The sequence below is a fragment of the Mixophyes fleayi genome, chromosome 3, assembly GCF_038048845.1.
Source record: "Mixophyes fleayi isolate aMixFle1 chromosome 3, aMixFle1.hap1, whole genome shotgun sequence".
NCBI classification, from domain to species: Eukaryota; Metazoa; Chordata; class Amphibia; order Anura; family Limnodynastidae; genus Mixophyes; species Mixophyes fleayi.
The window spans coordinates 30187530-30206570 of record NC_134404.1 but is presented as its reverse complement, the minus strand read 5'-3'; the positions used below and the strand labels follow the sequence as shown (position 1 = coordinate 30206570).

Sequence of the window (19041 nt, the reverse complement as noted above, 5' to 3'; positions counted from 1 at the left end):
ACAGTAGATGGCATGTTATCAGCTGTTAAATCCAAGTTATACTACATCTATCAATCCTGGCAATGGGATAGCCAAGACAGGCTCACATGGTTGAAGCAATATACAATATAAGAAAGTGTAACAAGTAAAATTTACCTTAGTTTCTTAGCTCTATAACTCATAGCTTAAAATAAAGTATATACTTGCTATTTCTATTCTCAGGACTACTAGCAGATCCACTTTTGGAGTAATAGCTTTAGTTTGCACTAACAGTCATGTTGAATAATCATGGAAATTATTTACTTTCTTCTGCATTTGCCAGTATACTCTTTAAACATTTTTATGTAATCTTCCGCTCTCTAAAAACAAAACAACATTTACTCAATATTTTACAGTCATATTTATTGTACATCAATAACCTGCAGGCAATGAAAACCTCTTAAGATTAAAGAACGATGCAATACAATTCAATGGAATGAATGGATCGTCTAGATCTGTAAAAACCAACAAATATACAGCTAATAAAAGTATACGGGGCTGCCCGCTGGCGGTGTGACACCATGATGAAATGTATCACCTTACAGCGCCACGTGGATTTATGAGCGTTGGAATGAAAAAAAAAAAAAGGGGATCTTGATATCACAAAATAAAAATATATGTTCACTGTTTGAATTATTTCAGTGAGAGTCTTTAAACCAGATAGGTCTGATCTATTTATTGTGAATAAAAAGGACTTAAGTTTTTACGACGGTTTAAAGCATGGTTCTCTGCAGGAAACAGAACGATCCTTAGGACACAGCGGGGACATGTAGCAGCATAGGGTTTAGGCTTCAGTCTGTACGGTATTCATCACAGAACGCAGCACGCACACATGCAAACATGGTCAACGGACTGAGGAGTTTTATGCTGTTAGTAACCGGATACTGACGCAGAGCCTTCCTTCTCTAGCAGAAGTTCTGCAAATCTCTGCTGAAGCTCCCGTTCTCTCTCCTCTTGTCGCTGGACGTCTTCTTTGAGACACTACAAAACAAGAAATGAAGTATACATAAGTTGCAGCTGGAATTCTATAATACAACTGTTCATATAAAAGACTTGATAAAAAAAAATAGTACACAAACAAAAAAGGACAGAATGCGATTGGTTGCTGTGCGTAAGAGCACTTTTTCCTATTCAACAGTTTTAATCATTATCTCCTAGTATTTTGCACCAGAATACATATTCTACTTAGAGGGAAGGATCGCTTTCCAGCAGTAGTATATAACAGGACATCTGGTATAATGCAGGTTCACTGGCTCCTTGTAAGCTACAGTGTTGTCACTGAGCCAGTAGGGTACTAACAGGAAGGGTTACAAAGTGGAACAGGTAATACCCATTAAAACTTCTATAATACAGAAAAACCCTGTTGGAACCAGGGGAGCCTCTACCCTCAGCAATGCTCCCCCAATGAGTTTAATATAAAGTAGAGCTCCCTGTGATGTCATTTGCTGTTAAATAACTTATGACTTGGACCACAGTCCCAAAAAAGACCATGTTGTGAGGATATAGTTGAATTACCTTATTTGTCTGGGTGAGTAATCATCCCACACTGTAAAACAGAAGGGAATCCTGCCCTGTTGGTAGTTTGAGGACGAGGCTGGGAATAATACCAAATGCTGGGATAGTCCCAACTACTTATACTGCTACATCCCACCATAGACACTGATTAAGGGGAGCCAGTGACAACCTTTGGAAATTATAAATTAAACCAGTGGCTACAGTCATATGCGGGAATACAGAAAGCGGACTGGTCCCCTATATACCCTGGTGCCAGCTATTTTGTGGGCTGAAGACATACTGAAGAGAAAGCAGCCTATCAATTTACTGGGAACCAGTGACATCACTGAGACAGGTGGTTCTGGGCTGTGACATCAGCACCACTCCCCCAGCCCATCACTGTTATAGAGGAGGAACATCACAGCCTAGTGTGGTTGCACCGCACTGAAATAACAAACACTGATTAAGTGACGAATGAATGATAATTGTTTTAGGTGCCCTCTGTGGTTGCCAAAGGCTGCCTGCTGGTAACGACAACCCTGCTGCACACTACAATCCAGGTTCAGCAGTGATGTTATTAGCTAGATACACCAACTGCAGAATGTAACCAACTTCCTAGGTGATTGGGGCAATTTTCACAGGATAGAAGATAGAAGAAAATGAACGAGAATTTTCACACTGCTGTCACTAAATCTTATCACACGAGTGTCATTTGCTTGTTTTATACCCAACTGCATTTTTGAACAATCACATCAAAATACAATTGCAGCACACACACACACACACACACACACGATTACATGAAATCTGTTCATTTTAACAGATTAGAAGTAAAAAAAATAATTAAATACATTTAAAAAACCCCGAGAGGAGAAATACATTTATAGCATACGCACAATGTTGGATAGTTGTAAAGTCATGAGACTATAAAACTGCATGATTCCAATCAGCGTGAATATGTTCCACCTAATCTGAATGGATTATGGAGACTCTCTACTGAAACTGCCCTGGCCAAAGTTACCAATGACCTCCTAGCTAGAGATGTGCACCGGACACTTTTGGTGTCGCGTGTTTTGGATTCGGATTTGCTTGAGGTTTTGGGTTCGGATTTGTTTTGCAAAACACCTGACGAAAGGTTTTGGTTCGGATTTAAGGTTTTGGATTCGGATTTATTTTGAAAAAAACATAAAAAGTGCTAAAAAACAGTTTTGTGGTTTTTTTTTTTTCACTCCTACGCTATTATTAACCACAATAACATTCAATAACAATCATTTCCACTAATTTCCAGTCTATTCTGAACACCTCACAATATTGTTTTTAGGCCAAAAGGTTGCACCGAGGTAGCTTGAGCACATAATGCCAAAAAAAGACGTACAAGATGGAATTGTTCTGGGCCCTCCCTCCCACCCCTCGCGAGATTCGACGACAGAGCCTCGTTTTTCATTTTTTTGCCCGCCGGATATATCCGAACAGTGCTCGGATCCCGTTCGGATCCGCACTGTTCGGGTGGGCTCGGATTAGTGGAATCCGAGCCCGCTCATCTCTACTCCTATCAGCCAAATCGAAGGGTCACTTCTCCATACTCATCCTCCTTGACCTCTCCGTGGCCTTTGACACAGTGGACCACCCCCTCCTGCTGCAAACTCTTCTCTCTCTTTCGGCCTCTCTGGTTCTGTCCACGCCTGGTTCTGCTTCTACCTTGCTAACCGCACCTTCTCTGTATCCAAGTCTGGTTCTTCCTCCTCCCCCTACCCTCTCCCTGTAGGAGTCCCGCAGGGCTCTGTCCTCGGCTCCCTACTCTTTTCGCTCTACACTTCCTCCCTCGGTGCGCTTATCTCCTCCTTTGGTCTTCAGTATCACCTTTATGCTGACGGCATTCAAATCTACATTTCTTCTCTCTTCCTACCTCCTCTCTAGTGTATCTGACTGCCTCTCTGCCATCTCCTCCTGGATGTCCTCCCGCTTTCTCAAAATTAACATCTCTAAAACCAAATTCATTATCTTTCCTCCCCCCAGATTCCCCTCCCACCACAACCTCTCTATCGTTGTTAATAACACCACCATCTCCTCTGTCACCCAACTCCGCTGCCTGGGTGTCACCCTCGACTCCTCTCTCTCTTTTGCCCCCCATGTCCAATCCCTTGCCCAAGCCTGTCGCTTCCAACTGCGCAACATCGCCCGCATCCGACCCTTCCTCTCACAAGACGCCACCAAAATCATCATCCACGCACTCATCTCCCGCCACGACTACTGCACCCTTCTCCTCACTGGCCTCCCCCACTCTCATCTCGCCCCCCTCCGCTCTGTACTCAATGCGGCTGCTAGACTCATCTTTCTCTCACGCCGCTCCTCCTCTGCTTCCCCGCTCTGCCATGCCTTACACTGGCTCCCCATCCCCTACAGAATCCTCTTAAAACTCCTTACTACCACTTACAAAGCTCTCTCCCAGTCTACTGCTCCCTATATCTCTAACCTCCTCACCATTCTCACTCCTGCCCGATCCCTGCGCTCTGCTAATGACCGTCGTCTCTCCTCCATTCTAATTACCATTTCCCACTCCAGAATCCAAGTCTTCTCCCGAGCTGCCCCCCTGCACTGGAATGACCTCCCTCGCTTCATCCGTCTCGCTCCCAATCTGTGCTCCTTCAAACGAGCACTTAAAATTCACCTGTTCCTCAAAGCCTATCAACCAACCACTTAACCCCTCATCTACTCTGCTCGCCATTCCCTCTCTCCCCTGGCATCACCAGCTCCCTCTCGTGCCCGATTTGTCCACCCTCCCTTAGGATGTAAGCTCGTATGAGCAGGGCCCCCCTTCCCTCGTGTCTCCATACCTGTTCTTCTGCTCTGTCCTTACTCCATATGTCTGTCCCGGAGTTACTGAAGCATTCGTACTTTGTGTTTATCGTTCTGTACTTTTTAACTCTGTATGGTCTACTGTTTGTACTATGTATGGCGCTGCGGAAACCTGGTGGCGCCCAACAAACAAGTAATAATAATAATAGAGACATTTGGCCATTTTCATTTTGTCGTACTGCACGTATTACCATCCACACACATCAACTCTTAAATATTGGACAACATAACGCGTGTGGGCCGCTCTATGCTGTCCAATGTTTACCTCTATTCTCCTGGGGATGGCAATATCTTCATGTTTCTTCAGCTCCTCAAAGGTCCGTAGCTCCAGGTTGGCTTGTTCCATCTGATCCCATATCTCGTTAAGTTGTTTAATGAGTCCCATTGTTCTCGACTGGTAGCCGCCCATCAAAATCTTCAGTTTTTTCTCCATCTTTGCTGCCCTTTTGGCTTCTGCGGTCATGTGACCCCTGTTAACCTGAGGAGAACATAAAAAAGGGTTATTAGGTAGAGAGGGAGAGATCAGTTTACTTTTCACGGTCTGTTCAAGAATAAATCCATACACTAGGAATATAATCAGGGCCCTGCAGCCCATTATGTCTACATGTGAAGTGCTCCCTCTTTATAACACCACCCTCACCTAACACCGGATATGGTCTCTTAACATAAAGATGTCCCTTCCTCTCCCTGTGTTCTAAGCTGGGACACTGTACTCTAAAACCACTGCTGGTGTTGCAATAATCTGCAGGATAGTTTATTGACCAAATTAATCCTGGACCATTTCCTGTAGTTTCAAGGTTATGATGAAATAAGCAACACGTGGCTCTTCAGCTGTTGTAGAACCACAAGTTCCAGCATACCACACCCAAACTCCTGGCTGGCAGTGCATGCTGTAGACCACAGATCTCCCTCCACATACAACATCTAAACTATATTAGTCTCATAAGGATCTGATGATTACAACCATCAAACAAAATACAAAGAGAGAACCCGCCAGTGGATTATCATCCTTGTTAACCCGTTAATATTTATAAATAGATTCTTGCCCCATCTTCCATGAAAGTTATGCGTTTCACGAGGGCTGCACGTTTTAAAGGAAAAAAAGTAAGAGCTGCCATATAACAAACTTCTTGAAACAGCGACCCCTGGATTCAAAGAGTTTTCCCAAAGTGTACAACTAGTTTGTGACTTTACCAAGCTGTAATTTATACATTAAGTATCTCAGACAGGGGACTGCCGTTGTCAGCAAATAAAAAGCCTACATCGCCTTTTATTTTATTTTTCGGTTTACAGAAAATGACATGTTTCAGCATAATATACCTTCCTGCGGCCTGTCACAGAGGCCCATTCACAGGAGTGTTGCACAACCCTCCAGAGCTGAGAATAATGAATGAGGTTTGCTTGTTCTGGGGTATTTTAACGAGGGACTGTACCAACAATGATCAAGCAAGTAGATGGAGCCAAATTAAACAAAGGGCAAAAGTTCACTGCCATACAATTTGAATACTTAAAAAAGTACAGATGTAATCAGATTTGCACAGGCTCATATAAAGGCTTTTTGTAGCTACTGCTAAAATATATATATATATATATATATATATATATATATATATATATATATATATATATATATATATATATGGTTTCACAGAACACAGACAGTTATTTTAGATAGAACGTGTGAACGATTCCTGGACATTCGGCCTTAAAACACGAGCTGTATTCTGAAGGGAACCTTGGAACAGAATTGTCCGACGTGCAGACGTCGGACCTTCGCTGTCCACAAGTCAGGAGCGCAAGTCTATATATGTCTCCTACACACAGAGGCCCGATGAATTCACTAGGAAACGGTGACATCACAGAGGTTCTCGCTGCTTGTGAACCAATAAAGCTGCATTCTCAGAAGTATCTATTCCGCCCAAAATCGCTTCTCTGCCTTTTGGCTAAGATCAAGTGCAGTTGTGGCAGAACTGCACTTAGTCCTCTGGCCAGAGGCCGGGTGAGCTGCGTTGAAAGCCCGGGACTAATGTGCCCCCGGAGTGGCGATCCGGGGGTGCCAAAAAATCACAGGTCAAGAGACCTTAAAACAGATACACTGTTATTATGTTGGCACCGAGCACATTATACCATTTTCAATATACGCACCACCTTTTAGTCTTTGCCCCGTCCTTATGGCTGGGTGAGAAATTTTTTTATAATAGCCCAGCCATGAGGCTGGGGCCGTAACCACTCGGCACTTTATTTTTTATTTATTACACTCCTTGTTTGTCACTTTCACGCTGAATGCTTCACAGATGATTTTTAGGGGTGCGGGTAGGCCCTTTTGGGCTGTGTCCCCTAAGATCTAGGGGGGCTGTGCAGCCTTTTGGTTCCTGCTCCCCTGAACTCCATCCTTTGCTCATCCTCCCGGGGGTGAGCCAGTTGTTGAGCCCTGGGTGAAGCCTCGGTGGATCCCAGGGCTGAAAGGGACCCCCCTAGCCTTGCGGCAAAGGGGGTCTGAAGACGCTTGCCCCCTAAGGGTCCATTAGGATCCGGGGGTCGGGGACTAGGGCCTATCCTTTTTTGAGGAGGGCCAAGAACCGCGCCCTAGTACACATTTTTTTAAGTTTCGCACTTTTTTCTGTTTATTAGGGCACGAAAGCACTGTTCATGGGCTTTCAATAATAAATAAAAAAAAAAAATGGCTGCCTCCAATGTGTGCAGCAATGAGTACACTTCAAAAGGACTAGAAAGAAATATAAGCTCTTCTGGCAAAATAGAAAGAAGGCTCTCAGCTGAAAAGTTATAAAAAACAAACAAACAAAAAAAATATAACACATTTTCGCCAACAATACGGCGATCATGAATAAAACAGTTGTCGGGCTTCTTAAAATGCCAAGAATGAACGGCCCCTAGTTTCTTAAGATTCTCAATATGTTAACACGGATCACAAAGGATATAGCCAGGAAGAGAACAGCAGTCACATGTAAATGGATGAAGTGCTCAGGCAGATAACAGTGCACTGTACAGTGCCAGTCTTCTCTACTCATAAATACATAATTCCTATTAGCATCTAGTGCAGCCGCTGCCAGACACAGAATCACAGCCGAACAGGAATATCTTCCAGATGCCTGGACAGATCAGCCGGGGAGCGTAGGAAACCCATTCTGTCAGGTCTGGCTGCTCCTCCTGGATTTCTCACCATCCAAAAACAAGACATGGGCTATTCACATGAATAAGAGAAGAATTGTATTTCCAGTAATCTCCGCTCTGTTCACCTGCCCTGATTGGAGCTGTATTCATGGTCCAAAGACCATTCAGAAAGGTGCCGGACAGCAGCGACATGCACTGATCATTGTCCACTGTCAACAGGTCATTACTCGGGAACTGGAAAATAAAGGAGTATTTAATCCACCGGCACAAAACTGCTTTTCAGACCTAAATAACCAATGTGATGACATGGACTGTTCGTTGGAGCTCCAGCTCAATGAAAGTGAATGAAGAAATGAGATGGACAATTTGTTTTTGTTTTTCTCACAGCATCACTATTACTTCAAAAATATATTCCGAAACCCCAAACTACTGATTTAACCCAAGTAATCACTATACATATATTTCATATATATTTCATGTATTTCCTGAAGCCCAACTTTGCCTGAGAAACAATCACTTCTGTACAGAGAAAAACAAATCATAACCCTTAATCTACCCCCCAAAGAAATGTAGTTCGCCTGACTGAGAAGCAGAGTGAGATCTTCAGTTACCTACTAGCGAGCTTCTGAAGCCTCAAACAGCAGAAGTGGAGGGTGAGTTTTACTTGGGGTGGAAGGGACAGAGATAGATGTAATACCATGATAGTAGCAAGGTTGACATGCCTACTTCATTATCGCGGTATTACTATGGGACTGGCATATATCGTCCATCCCTCACACATCCAGACAACAGTGCACAATGGGTCCAGCAGACCTGTGACGTGGAGGTGGCAGGAAGAAGTGCCGTAGTTAGAGTCATTCAGGACCGGATAATGTGTGACAGCATGGCTGATGCTAAGCACACCCCATCACCTCTGCTGTCACTAGAGAGCAGCCAGTGAGCAGACATAAAAAAAAACAGCGTGCGACCGAATATCCGAGGAACATTGCTGACAGCCAGTAAAATAAAAAATAAAAAAAACCCCTATAAACCAAGAACAAACAGAAGTATCCCAGAGCATATAAAATGTCTTTGTAGTTGACTCCTAGTATGCAACACAGAAACCTCCCCAGCCTCCTGAATGAAGGCTGATTGGTTCTGACAGGTCAGCGGGGTGCATGATTTTACTGTGTATATTTGCAAACGTGCCAGCTTGGAGTCACCATGCAGCCAAATTATTAATCACTCCCGGTGCCAGCATCTTAAATCTTCTGCAGGAAAACGCAGTCCACTCACTGTCAATCAAAGCAATCCGGTCTCAGGGGGTCGGAACTATAGAGGAGTGACTAATGAAACAGACGCTTGCCCAGAGAGCACTGATGAGAACCAGAGCACATAGTACTATGCCAGCTGATGCTGCTGTGGTATGTCTGTAATTGGCCATTACTGCCAGCGCCTGTTTCTGTGCGTGTTATGTACAGGATACCAACACATCTCAGCTCTCTGTATAACAAGTATTGCCTACTACCAAATGTAGACATATAAATAAAACATCTGTTCCTCTATAACGACCAACTATCCCACACTGGTTTCTGCTCTGGTCTTCTTTCAGAGCTGTGAATATTTCATTATAACACACAAGTGAAATCAATACATATAAATTATATCCTTATATTTGGAGAGGAGTGATGTCACATGACTCATTGTTGGCATTCTGTGATGGGATACACAACGGTCAGTGAAAATGAAAGAATTAACTTGTACTAGTAATGTACTTTGCTTCAGAGGAATAATTAACCCCCAACTATATGTTCTGCCACCTGTATAAAAGATACTTGGCCGCACGTCACAGAACTGATCATTGGACTTTAATATCCATACATTTACAGTACAATTATATTACAGTATTCTGTGGCATATTTTTCCTACCTATAACCAGTGAGTATACTCAAGATTGTGATGATGCAGTTGAGCTAAATATATATGTACCAAACGCCTGCATCATAAAGAACACAAAATGTGTAAGTGGATGCACTGCTTTTAGTAGAATAGGACGCGAGGGGAGGGGCTATTTATTAAGGGGCCAGACCTGTCCTACTTTACTGCAACAAAAGGTGGCAGCTCAGTCACTGGCAAAATGAATGTAAATGAGGAATAAAAAAGGGTTAAACCTGCTAGGGGCTGTATGTGACTGTAGTTACAAAGAACGTTAGTGCCACCTGCTGGTGAAACAAGAGTACATCTTCATGTTGCAAGTACATATTGCTTCAAGACTAATATGTCATTTTCCCAACAGATTAAAGTATATACAGAGCAGCTCCTATTTATGGGACATCATATCCTTATAATGGGAAGGGATCGATTAATAGTTAAAAATTACGGATGAGTTAAACCAGCCAGTCTTTTGGTTTTGTTGCCAAACCCATTGTTATATTGCCGCTTTTTCTTTTGTATTGCACCCAAAATGTAAATCTGATGACAAATGGTAAAACCAAGTAAGGTTGAGCTGTTTATCATTATTCCTACATCAGTATACAATTAGCAACATAATTCAGCGAGCTGGCTGGTACTGCCTATACCCAATATCAAATGTATTTGTGCAACAGTTGAATGGAAAATGAGCTGGTTCTCTCCATTACACAGACTTTGCTTTATATATGTAATTAATGGTTTCACCAACAAATTTTATTCTATATTTTAAAGCTACGGTGGCATTTGTTAGATAGGATTATTTGCGCTTGTTTTTGTTTTCTTATGTGTTTTCCATTATAACTGAAGTTAACGCACAACAACTTTCCTATCAGTATATTAACAGTTATTTGAATCAGTTTTGTATCTATACTATACACGGTATAGACTGCTATAGTCAGTGCCAGGTTTCTCTGCCCATTTGGGTTTAGAATTGTAGAAATTGTGTATTATAAAAGGCATCTGGAAACAAAAAGCAGAAAGAAACTAGCAGCAGAACCTGGATACAACTTTCGTTAGGACTCTTCACCCCAGTGCATAATATCAGAAGATGTGAACTCACCTCTAGCCTTTTCTCAAGGGAATCTATTCTGTCCTTCTTGCTGGCCAGGTTAGCCCGGGTGTAACGCCCCTGTCCTGGTAGATACAGCACCTGACTGTAACACTCCTCCCACACCTGATTGTAGGCATCGATGGACAGGTCTCCGTGCCCCATACCTTGTTTCACTACTTCCATCTCTTGCTGGAGGAGATCCTCAGCCTGAACAACCAACAGGGAAGGAATTAACAGGGAAGCAACCACCACACCGACATATATGTTATGGACATTCATATTTGCTTAATGTGTATCTGCTGCCTATACACAGTGTAGATAACCAAAATATGAGCAAACGATGGGTTCACTTAAAATACTTCTATGCATGTTCAATAAAACATACCAGTAATAACGTATTCTGCACAAAGGACCTCTTCTTTCACTAGGATCACTAAGAGCACTATAGTGTTAGAATGATGGAAAGCACAGAACAGTACACAGTATATCAGGAGATGAGTGATGTGTTAGAGAGGACAGGGCTACATGTGACAGGGCAGTGACATGTTGTGAGGAGGGGAATGTAGGCAACAGGAAGCCACAGACTGAGAGTTATATAGAGGAGAGGAGGAGGCAGGGTCCTCCAGCAGCACAGAGTATATCAGGAGATTAGTGATGTGTTAGTGAGGACAGGGCTACATGTGACAGGGGCAGTGACATGATGTGAGGAGGGGAATGAAGGCAGCAGGAAGCCACAGACAGAGTTATATAGTAGAAGGAGCAGGGTCCCCCAGCAGCACAGAGTATATCAGGAGATGAGTGATGTGTTAGTGAGGACAGGGCTACATGTGACAGGGGCAGTGACATGATGTGAGGAGGGGAATGTAGGCAACAGGAAGCCACAGACAGAGCTATATAGAGGAGGAGGCAGGGTCCTCCAGCAGCACAGAGTATATCAGGAGATGAGTGATGTGTTAGTGAGGACAGGGCTACATGTGACAGGGGCAGTGACATTATGTGAGGAGGGAAATGAAGGCAGCAGGAAGCCACAGACTGAGAGTTATATAGTAGAAGGCGCAGGGTCCTCCAGCAGCACAGAGTATATCAGGAGATGAGTGATGTGTTAGTGAGGACAGGGCTGCATGTGACAGGGGCAGTGACATGATGTGAGAAGAGGAATGGAGGCAGCAGGAAGCCACAGACTGAGAGTTATATAGAGGAGGAGGCAGGGTCCTCCAGGAGCAGAGTAGTGATAAAACAAGGATCATGGAGCAAAGGAAATGCTTTCTTCTTTCTTTCTTGAATAACTACATTCATTCACATGTGCTATCAAAAGAAACCTCTTGTTTTCCTGATTTACTTAGATGGACTTATCAATCATTGTATAAATGTAAACGCTGGTCTGGCGATGAAAGCAAAACACCTTTAGTTATGATGGGGATACATACAATCCACTCATCTCAACAGCACTCAAACTGTATAGTATAGTATGACCGGTATACTTTCATAGCTCTGCTCAAAAGTACAATTTCTTCATAGTGTAAATAAATGATAATAACAGTGCTCTATACTTGACAACCATGATCCAGGATGTAATTGCAAACTAAAGATTTAAAGCATTTAGAAGCAAGGCCCTGTTCACAGCTACATACTTATTATGTGCAGGGACATTCTTCTAACCTATGTTATTCCTTTATGTGCATGAAATTAATGTATTTATTTTATTACATCAATTTCATCCTATTATTTGTAAATAAAACAAAATTCTTAACTACACACATTTGCACACCTAGGATAAGCCACCGGCACGAGGCAGAGCTTCTGCTAACAGTATGGTCTCCGGACGTTAGAAATATGTTAGTGAGAGCAAACTTACACTGAGGTACACAAAAGTATCCAAAAAGGAGGAATGTGCTGTTTCTCTGCTAGATGAACTCTCCGAAACAATCATCCATTACTTATAAACTTCCTTATAAACTTTTTATCCTGTCACGACCCGTAGTATAATAACTCAATAACTTAAAGGAATATAATGACGGAAATCAAGCTGCATGGAAACTAGAACTGATCTTAGGCAGAACACTTTTACTATAAGAGAAGACATTTATATCCAATAGCACTACAAAACCCCCAAATTGAAGCGTTCAGATATGAAGCACTAGTGCAAAATACACTGTTCAGTGTTACCCTGACATTCCTCTACATCACTATTAAAAAGTTGAAGCTCCTCCCACATCATACGTGCCCTGATGGGATCTCGTATAGGTCAGAGAGAGAAGACTGAGTAGGTTTGACATCACTGGCTCTGTGTGCGAATCAGCCAATCCCGACTGACTGCCAGCCAGGGAGCAACACTGCTTCTTTATACAAGCAGCTCCCTCCTAACATGTTACCCTGCTGCAGAGGGGTGAGAGCATGGCCCATATATTTAGGTAAGTACAGGCACCCCAGTTATATCACGTATATCAGCTCAGTCCGATATATACCTAACCCGCTGTCTTTGTTTTACACTTGACTCCGTCCTCTGCTTTATTCCTCACATCCAGCCCTTTTCTTGCTCAACAAGCTACCAAAACTTATCAATTCTCTTATCATCTCCCATCTTGAATATTGCAACCTCCTGCTATCTGGCATTCCTGACACCCATATATCCACACTTCAATCCATCCTAAATACTGCTGCAAGACTGATCTTCCTCTCTCACCGCTCCACATCTGCTGCACCACTTTGCAAATCCCTACACTGGCTCCCTGTGTCCTCCAGAATCAAATTCAAATTACTCACCCTTACCTACAAAGTCCTCAACACCACCACCCCTTCATACATCTCAAATCTCATATCAAAATACTCTCCCTCCCGCCCTCTTAGATCTACCTCTGACCTGCGCCTTGTCTAGTCTCTGGTAACCACCTCTCCCTCCCGCCTACAAGACTTCTCCCGTGCTGCTCCCCACTTATGGAATTCCCTACCACGCTCAATCAGACTTTCCCACAGCCTTCAAATCTTAAGATGCTATTTGAAAACCCATTTCTTTTTTAGAGGTGACCTTATCCCTGATAACACTATTCACACTAATGCACCCTCACAACTGTCCCAATCTCCACTCTGAGACATTTACTCTTGTTTCAGCTGTGCCCTCCTCCACTTAGAATGTAAGCTCTCTAATGAGCAGGGTCCTCCATACCCTGTTTTCATGTCTGCATTTATTTTGTCTACCTTGTATGTCCGTTTTATGTATGTACTGTTTTCCCTACTGTACAGCGCTGCGGAGCACTGTGGCACCTTCCAAATCTACGATAATTAATTCCAATTCACTTTCTCTTTATTAAAGTTATTTCTCCCAGAACGTGAACCTGTACGTGCTAATATCCATTAGATATATTACCAATATAACATAGAATACCTATTAATTCCTTATATCTTGCCGGTTAGGTTACTCTCAGTAGTAAGCGGTATACTCACATGTTTTAGTTCTTCTTTGGAAAACTTATCATAAGGATTCTGATCTAAATACACCACATGTTCTGTATTGGTGGATGCCATGCTGGGCACTTTCCCCTTCTTATTCCCGTCGCCGTACGGATGATGGAGCGAGTCGAAGTGAAGCATCGTGATAATCTCCTTCTTGATCATCTCTTCGCTTTTCTGCAAATCTGTGAGAGGAGGCTCCACATTTAAAGGCCTCAGTATGGTCTCGTTGACCTATGGGGCAGACAGACATTTAGAATTATGTCTATAACAGGAAATAGTCAGTACTTTTCCCAAGATGATCAAATACTAATAGCAATAATCTTGAGCAAATTGCAAAAGAGAGTGGCAGGGAATTCTGGGGCTTGTAGTTCTCCCACAGCTGAAGACCCACAGGTTGACTAAGTTGTCTATACTCCACTGTGTCAGAGTATTAGAGACTGTTCCTTACAGACATAAATGTACAAATGAAGGGTTTGGTATATGCACATTAGTTATTTAGGCTGTTTTGAATACTTACTACAAAACTTTGGCAATCAGAAAAGACAAGCTGAACAGAATCTGCTTACTTCTGAGGGTCTTGGCATGTCCTTCTGTACCGCTGTGTGTCTCTGCTTCAGCTCCCTCGCCCGTTGTGCATCTCTAATTGCCTAAATATACAAAGAAACCGTTAAGGATTGTTCTTATATTACCTTCTCATGGAAGCAGCAAACAGCCACCTGTAACCAAAAGCCCCGGAATGGATTTTCACCTAATGGGTCGATTTTATTTTGAGCAACAAACTTAAAACATAGCTGGAATGCCTGAGCAGGTCAAGCAGTGCTACACAGAATCAATTTTACTTGCTGACTAATGAAATTATTACTTTAAAAAAAAAAAAAAACAAACAAAAAACCCCTAAGAAGTTGATATTCTCACTATATAAACAGCAATGTCAACAACTGGGTGGGTGGGGGGGGACGGACACAAAAACAAATGTCTATCGCTTCACCTGCTCTACATTTAACCCCTTCTCTGACTTCATGTCAAATTCCCACCTCATGAGGCCAACACCGTTATTCACACTGTTTAGACACACTGTTACCAGGAATAAACCATTTTTATCTCAGCCCACAAAATCCCACCTAAAAATTAATCTGTTGACGTAATGCGCGTTTCCCTTCACTTAGTAGCATAACAATCCATACGAGGTCACCTCCCAAAATGTCTAATGGGGGAGTAAGTGTCCAGGATGGCACCAAATCAATATTCACATTGAGCTTGGTGCATCCCAGCTCACAGAAGTTCTAGGGAGTGTTGGGAGCTGGAGCCAACTGACGACCAATCTACATCACATGAAATGTCAGGCGTTGCCAGGGAAAGGATTAAGTATATCTGTAATTAACATGGTAGATATGGGAGGTCACAAAGGAATTCTGAGGTTACTTCTACTACCTTATTTATTTCAGAGCAAGCTGCTTGTATGAAACATTCCACCACAGAACACGGAGCCATGTGACATCTCTGCTCACCATATACCTGGAAATGTTTTACCCAACATGGGAGGACAGAGCTTCTCACCAAAGAGAAGAGCATTGATATGAGTTTTACATGTACATGATATTCTTCCCACCTGTTTGCGAGCCTCCACATCTGCAGCATCTTCTACAAAAGTGTCTTCGTGGTCCCTGTCCTCTAGCTCCCGCTCAGCGTTTTCCGGCAAGACGATCTCAAAGTCGTTTTTCGGAGTCGGTAGAGACATTAATCCAAGACGCAGCTGCTCCCGGGACTCTCTTTCCTGGTTGTAAAACATTGATGTAACTTCAAAGACTAAGGCAGAAATTGTTCAAGTCATTTGACAGAGGATCCAAAATATGGATCTACTTGAAACACATATTAGACTATCCCAACATGTCGTGTTCTGTTACTCTTTTCATTACCATTATACATATTTCTGCTCATTCAGACGAGATCCTTATATCTAAAAGCGAGACGGAATGACTTACAAATGTATTAAGGTTAGCTAGATGATGCTGTGGGATTGAGGTCAATCACTTTGTACTGTCGAGAACTTAGGCATTCAGAATGGTTTTAAGGCTTCTATGCCCTCCCCTGAACTAAACAAGCACTAGGGGCACCATGTAATAACTAGGCAGTGACCACACATCTCAATCATGCATCAAAGATGCAAATGCTAAAGAAATCCATTCTTACTATAAATTGCATAAAATTTGCACAACATGATTTTTCAACTTTCTTACCAACTGTTTTATGTAAGCTGGGTCATTGTAATCTATCGATCCATCCTCTGGGTTGATGTTCAGCTTGTCTCGCAGTGGCGTCCTCCCTGGGGTGGCTGCAATGACCGGCTTAGGAGTCATGCCACCATGAGGGGTTAATCCTTCTGAGCTCTGAGAGGGTGTTCTACAGAAAGGGGAAAAACAGACGGTGTTATAATCCTGACTACAACAGAAGTAAAGGAGAGTTTAGCAAAAATAAATAAAAAAATGAATTTATTGAAACTGAGAATTGGATATTTGGGACATTTTCTATGCCTTAATATGACACATTACACAATAATAACAAAGAAACACTAAGCAGCAAGCCCCTTAACACTGGGACACATACATGGAATTTTACAGACCAATGAGGCCTATTTAGACCAAATTTCGCTGAAAAAAAGCCACGTGTGGGGTTCCTCATAACATATCAGTGATAGACGCCTTCAAATCTCTTTAATTATTCATATCTGAATATGTAATTGGTTGGTGACAATAATTTTTGTGCATTCAGTCATCTGCTGGTTGCATTCTGCCCAACAGCAGTGTGGCTACCTACATATGTAGTCAAACAGCTCTGGTTGTCCGGTGAACGGACGTAACGTCAGGGTCCGAGCGTGTGTGCCCAGCTTAAAACTGAGGACATGTAGACGTGTAATCTAAAGTGATTTGTAAATAAGAATCTAAGCAGTAGTTGGAGACCTCAGAGAAGTACAAGCACACACTTGGCTTTACCCCAAATACATGACGAAGTCCATACAGTAAATCCATTTACCTGAATGGTGTGGACAGGACAGTGTTTGGAGTCTGAACCACTTGTCTCTGCGGAGTCACCCCTGAGAAGTCACTCTCATGTAAGGGAGTGTTGAGGCCACCTTTCAAAGGGGTATCCACATTTGTAAGTGCCATCAAGTTCTGCGCTTCCTGAAAAATACACAAAACCAAAATGATACGGTTTTACAAAGAGTATATCAACAGATTATAATGATCTAGCCAACTTAAAACAATTTGCTAAGAACACTGAAAATCGGACATAAGTGTGCAAGAAAAACAACCAGCAATACGAGAAAATAAACTATATAATGCCTTACTCTAGATTTTTTTGTGACAATAATCTATATTATCTTATTACTGCTATTTTGATCAATTACAACAATTTTTCGGCAGTAGTCACTATCACAGACTTCTGTAGAGTGCTGCGCATATGTGAAAAGAAATCAGTGCTGGTCCTCAGCACTATCTGCATGAAAGGTGGAACTGAAAATAGTGTTGCTAGCGCCAAGTCCCTGCAGGAGCAGAATAGGGCCAGAAGAGAGGCCGCCTTGAAACATAGAATGTTTAGGGATCTTTTGAATGAGGATAAAAAGGTTCTGTGTAGCATAAAGGATCAGATGCAGATCCCACGGAGAGAACAGGTAATAGAGCGACTGTCACAGGGATGGTCACCACAGTCTCTCCTCTGCCACACTCCAGTGTTGGGGAGAACTTGACCAAAGAAAAGAAAAACGGTAATATAATCATGGCTTAAACTGAGCTCGCTGGCCGGAGAAGGACATTAAGTAGGGATTAGAGCGACCTTTCAGAGTGCTCTGACTCCTGCTTAACTACCACTGTTTAATTGATGGCTGAAGCAGAAACAATACCTACTACAGCAAACCAAGGCCTGGGTATGACACAAACAGTGGTTACCTGCAGTATGCGGTCCTGGGCTGCTGGAGTTTTAGGTGTCCTCAAGGCAATGCTGTTATTAGCAACATTGTACTCAGACAGCAACGTGCTGGATGCAGAATTGGTGATTCCAGACTCCTCTGCTGTCTGCCGGGCAATCTCACTTGCTTGACCAATCTTCACAACTTCCTCCAGTTCTGCATCAGAAATCTAAACATAAACAGGTTGAAAATGCATTTTTCCCCCCACAACATATAATTATATTCATTTTAGCTGTCTGTTAAAAATCATAATTACAAACTCAATCCAGAAAGCTAAAATTGCCCCTAAACCGTTGGCTGGGTAAAAGGTTGAGCCAGATGACTGTCACATCACTCTCAGCCAAACTGATTTCATTAGCACAGCTCACAATCACTTCTCTTTCCCAGTCAGGGACCCGCTTCACCTTCAGGCCATAAGTCAGGACAAACACTTTGCATAAAATAGGATTGTTTTTTTCTCTAGACAAGTACTTTCTATAACTTTGATATAAAGTATATCATGTCTCATTGCTCCACTGAATACAATGTAACAATATGGAATACTTTTAATAATTATACGATTTATACCAACAAAATTAGGACAGGAGACCGTAAAACACAACAGGGAGTTTGTTGAGCAATGTACAAACCTGGGGAGAGGGTAGGACCAGTTTGCTTCTCTTCTTAGTCAGTTCCGACACCCCGCCAGTTGTCTGCAGGATTGCAGATGGCAGATCGGAATCCTTTTTCCTTTTTATATTCTGTTTGTCTTTCTTTCGCTCTTTTGCCTCTTTTTCACTGTCGCACAAACAAAGATGATTAAGCTATAGATTCAGTAATGTTAATCACAATTGTCGGTCATCGAGATATAGGGAAAACGGGGCTGTGTTGCCAGTCATATTATAGTCTTTCATCATAATGGCTTTTCAACAGACAGAGGTGAAAATACTTTACTCAACAATTTTAGTGAGGACTCTTCAGTAGGTCTTATATAAAGCGATTAAGTTCGCACAAACGAGTACATTATAGAGGTTATATAGGGGAGGAGCTAACACTTTTTCTTAAAAGTGTCCAATTCCTGCACTCAGCTCTAATCTCCAATGGATGTATGAGAAAACAAGATTGCAGTAAAAGACAAGTAATTATA

General features: G+C 42.4%; 1 protein-coding gene across 1 annotated transcript in view; it reads right to left on the bottom strand.

Annotated features, from left to right (window-relative positions):
* Positions 1-364: 364 nt before the first annotated feature.
* The window catches only part of CDC5L (cell division cycle 5 like), a 30436-nt gene continuing 11759 nt past the window's right edge, over positions 365-19041 (bottom strand). The window contains exons 7-16 of the mRNA XM_075201308.1: positions 18545-18692; positions 17896-18084; positions 16982-17130; positions 16189-16351; positions 15561-15725; positions 14518-14598; positions 13943-14182; positions 10511-10708; positions 4634-4846; positions 365-999 (exon numbers count right to left, since the gene is read on the bottom strand). Of these exons, the coding sequence (XP_075057409.1) occupies positions 889-999; positions 4634-4846; positions 10511-10708; positions 13943-14182; positions 14518-14598; positions 15561-15725; positions 16189-16351; positions 16982-17130; positions 17896-18084; positions 18545-18692 (1657 nt within the window). The 3' untranslated portion in view covers positions 365-888. The remainder of the gene's footprint in view (positions 1000-4633; positions 4847-10510; positions 10709-13942; positions 14183-14517; positions 14599-15560; positions 15726-16188; positions 16352-16981; positions 17131-17895; positions 18085-18544; positions 18693-19041) is intronic.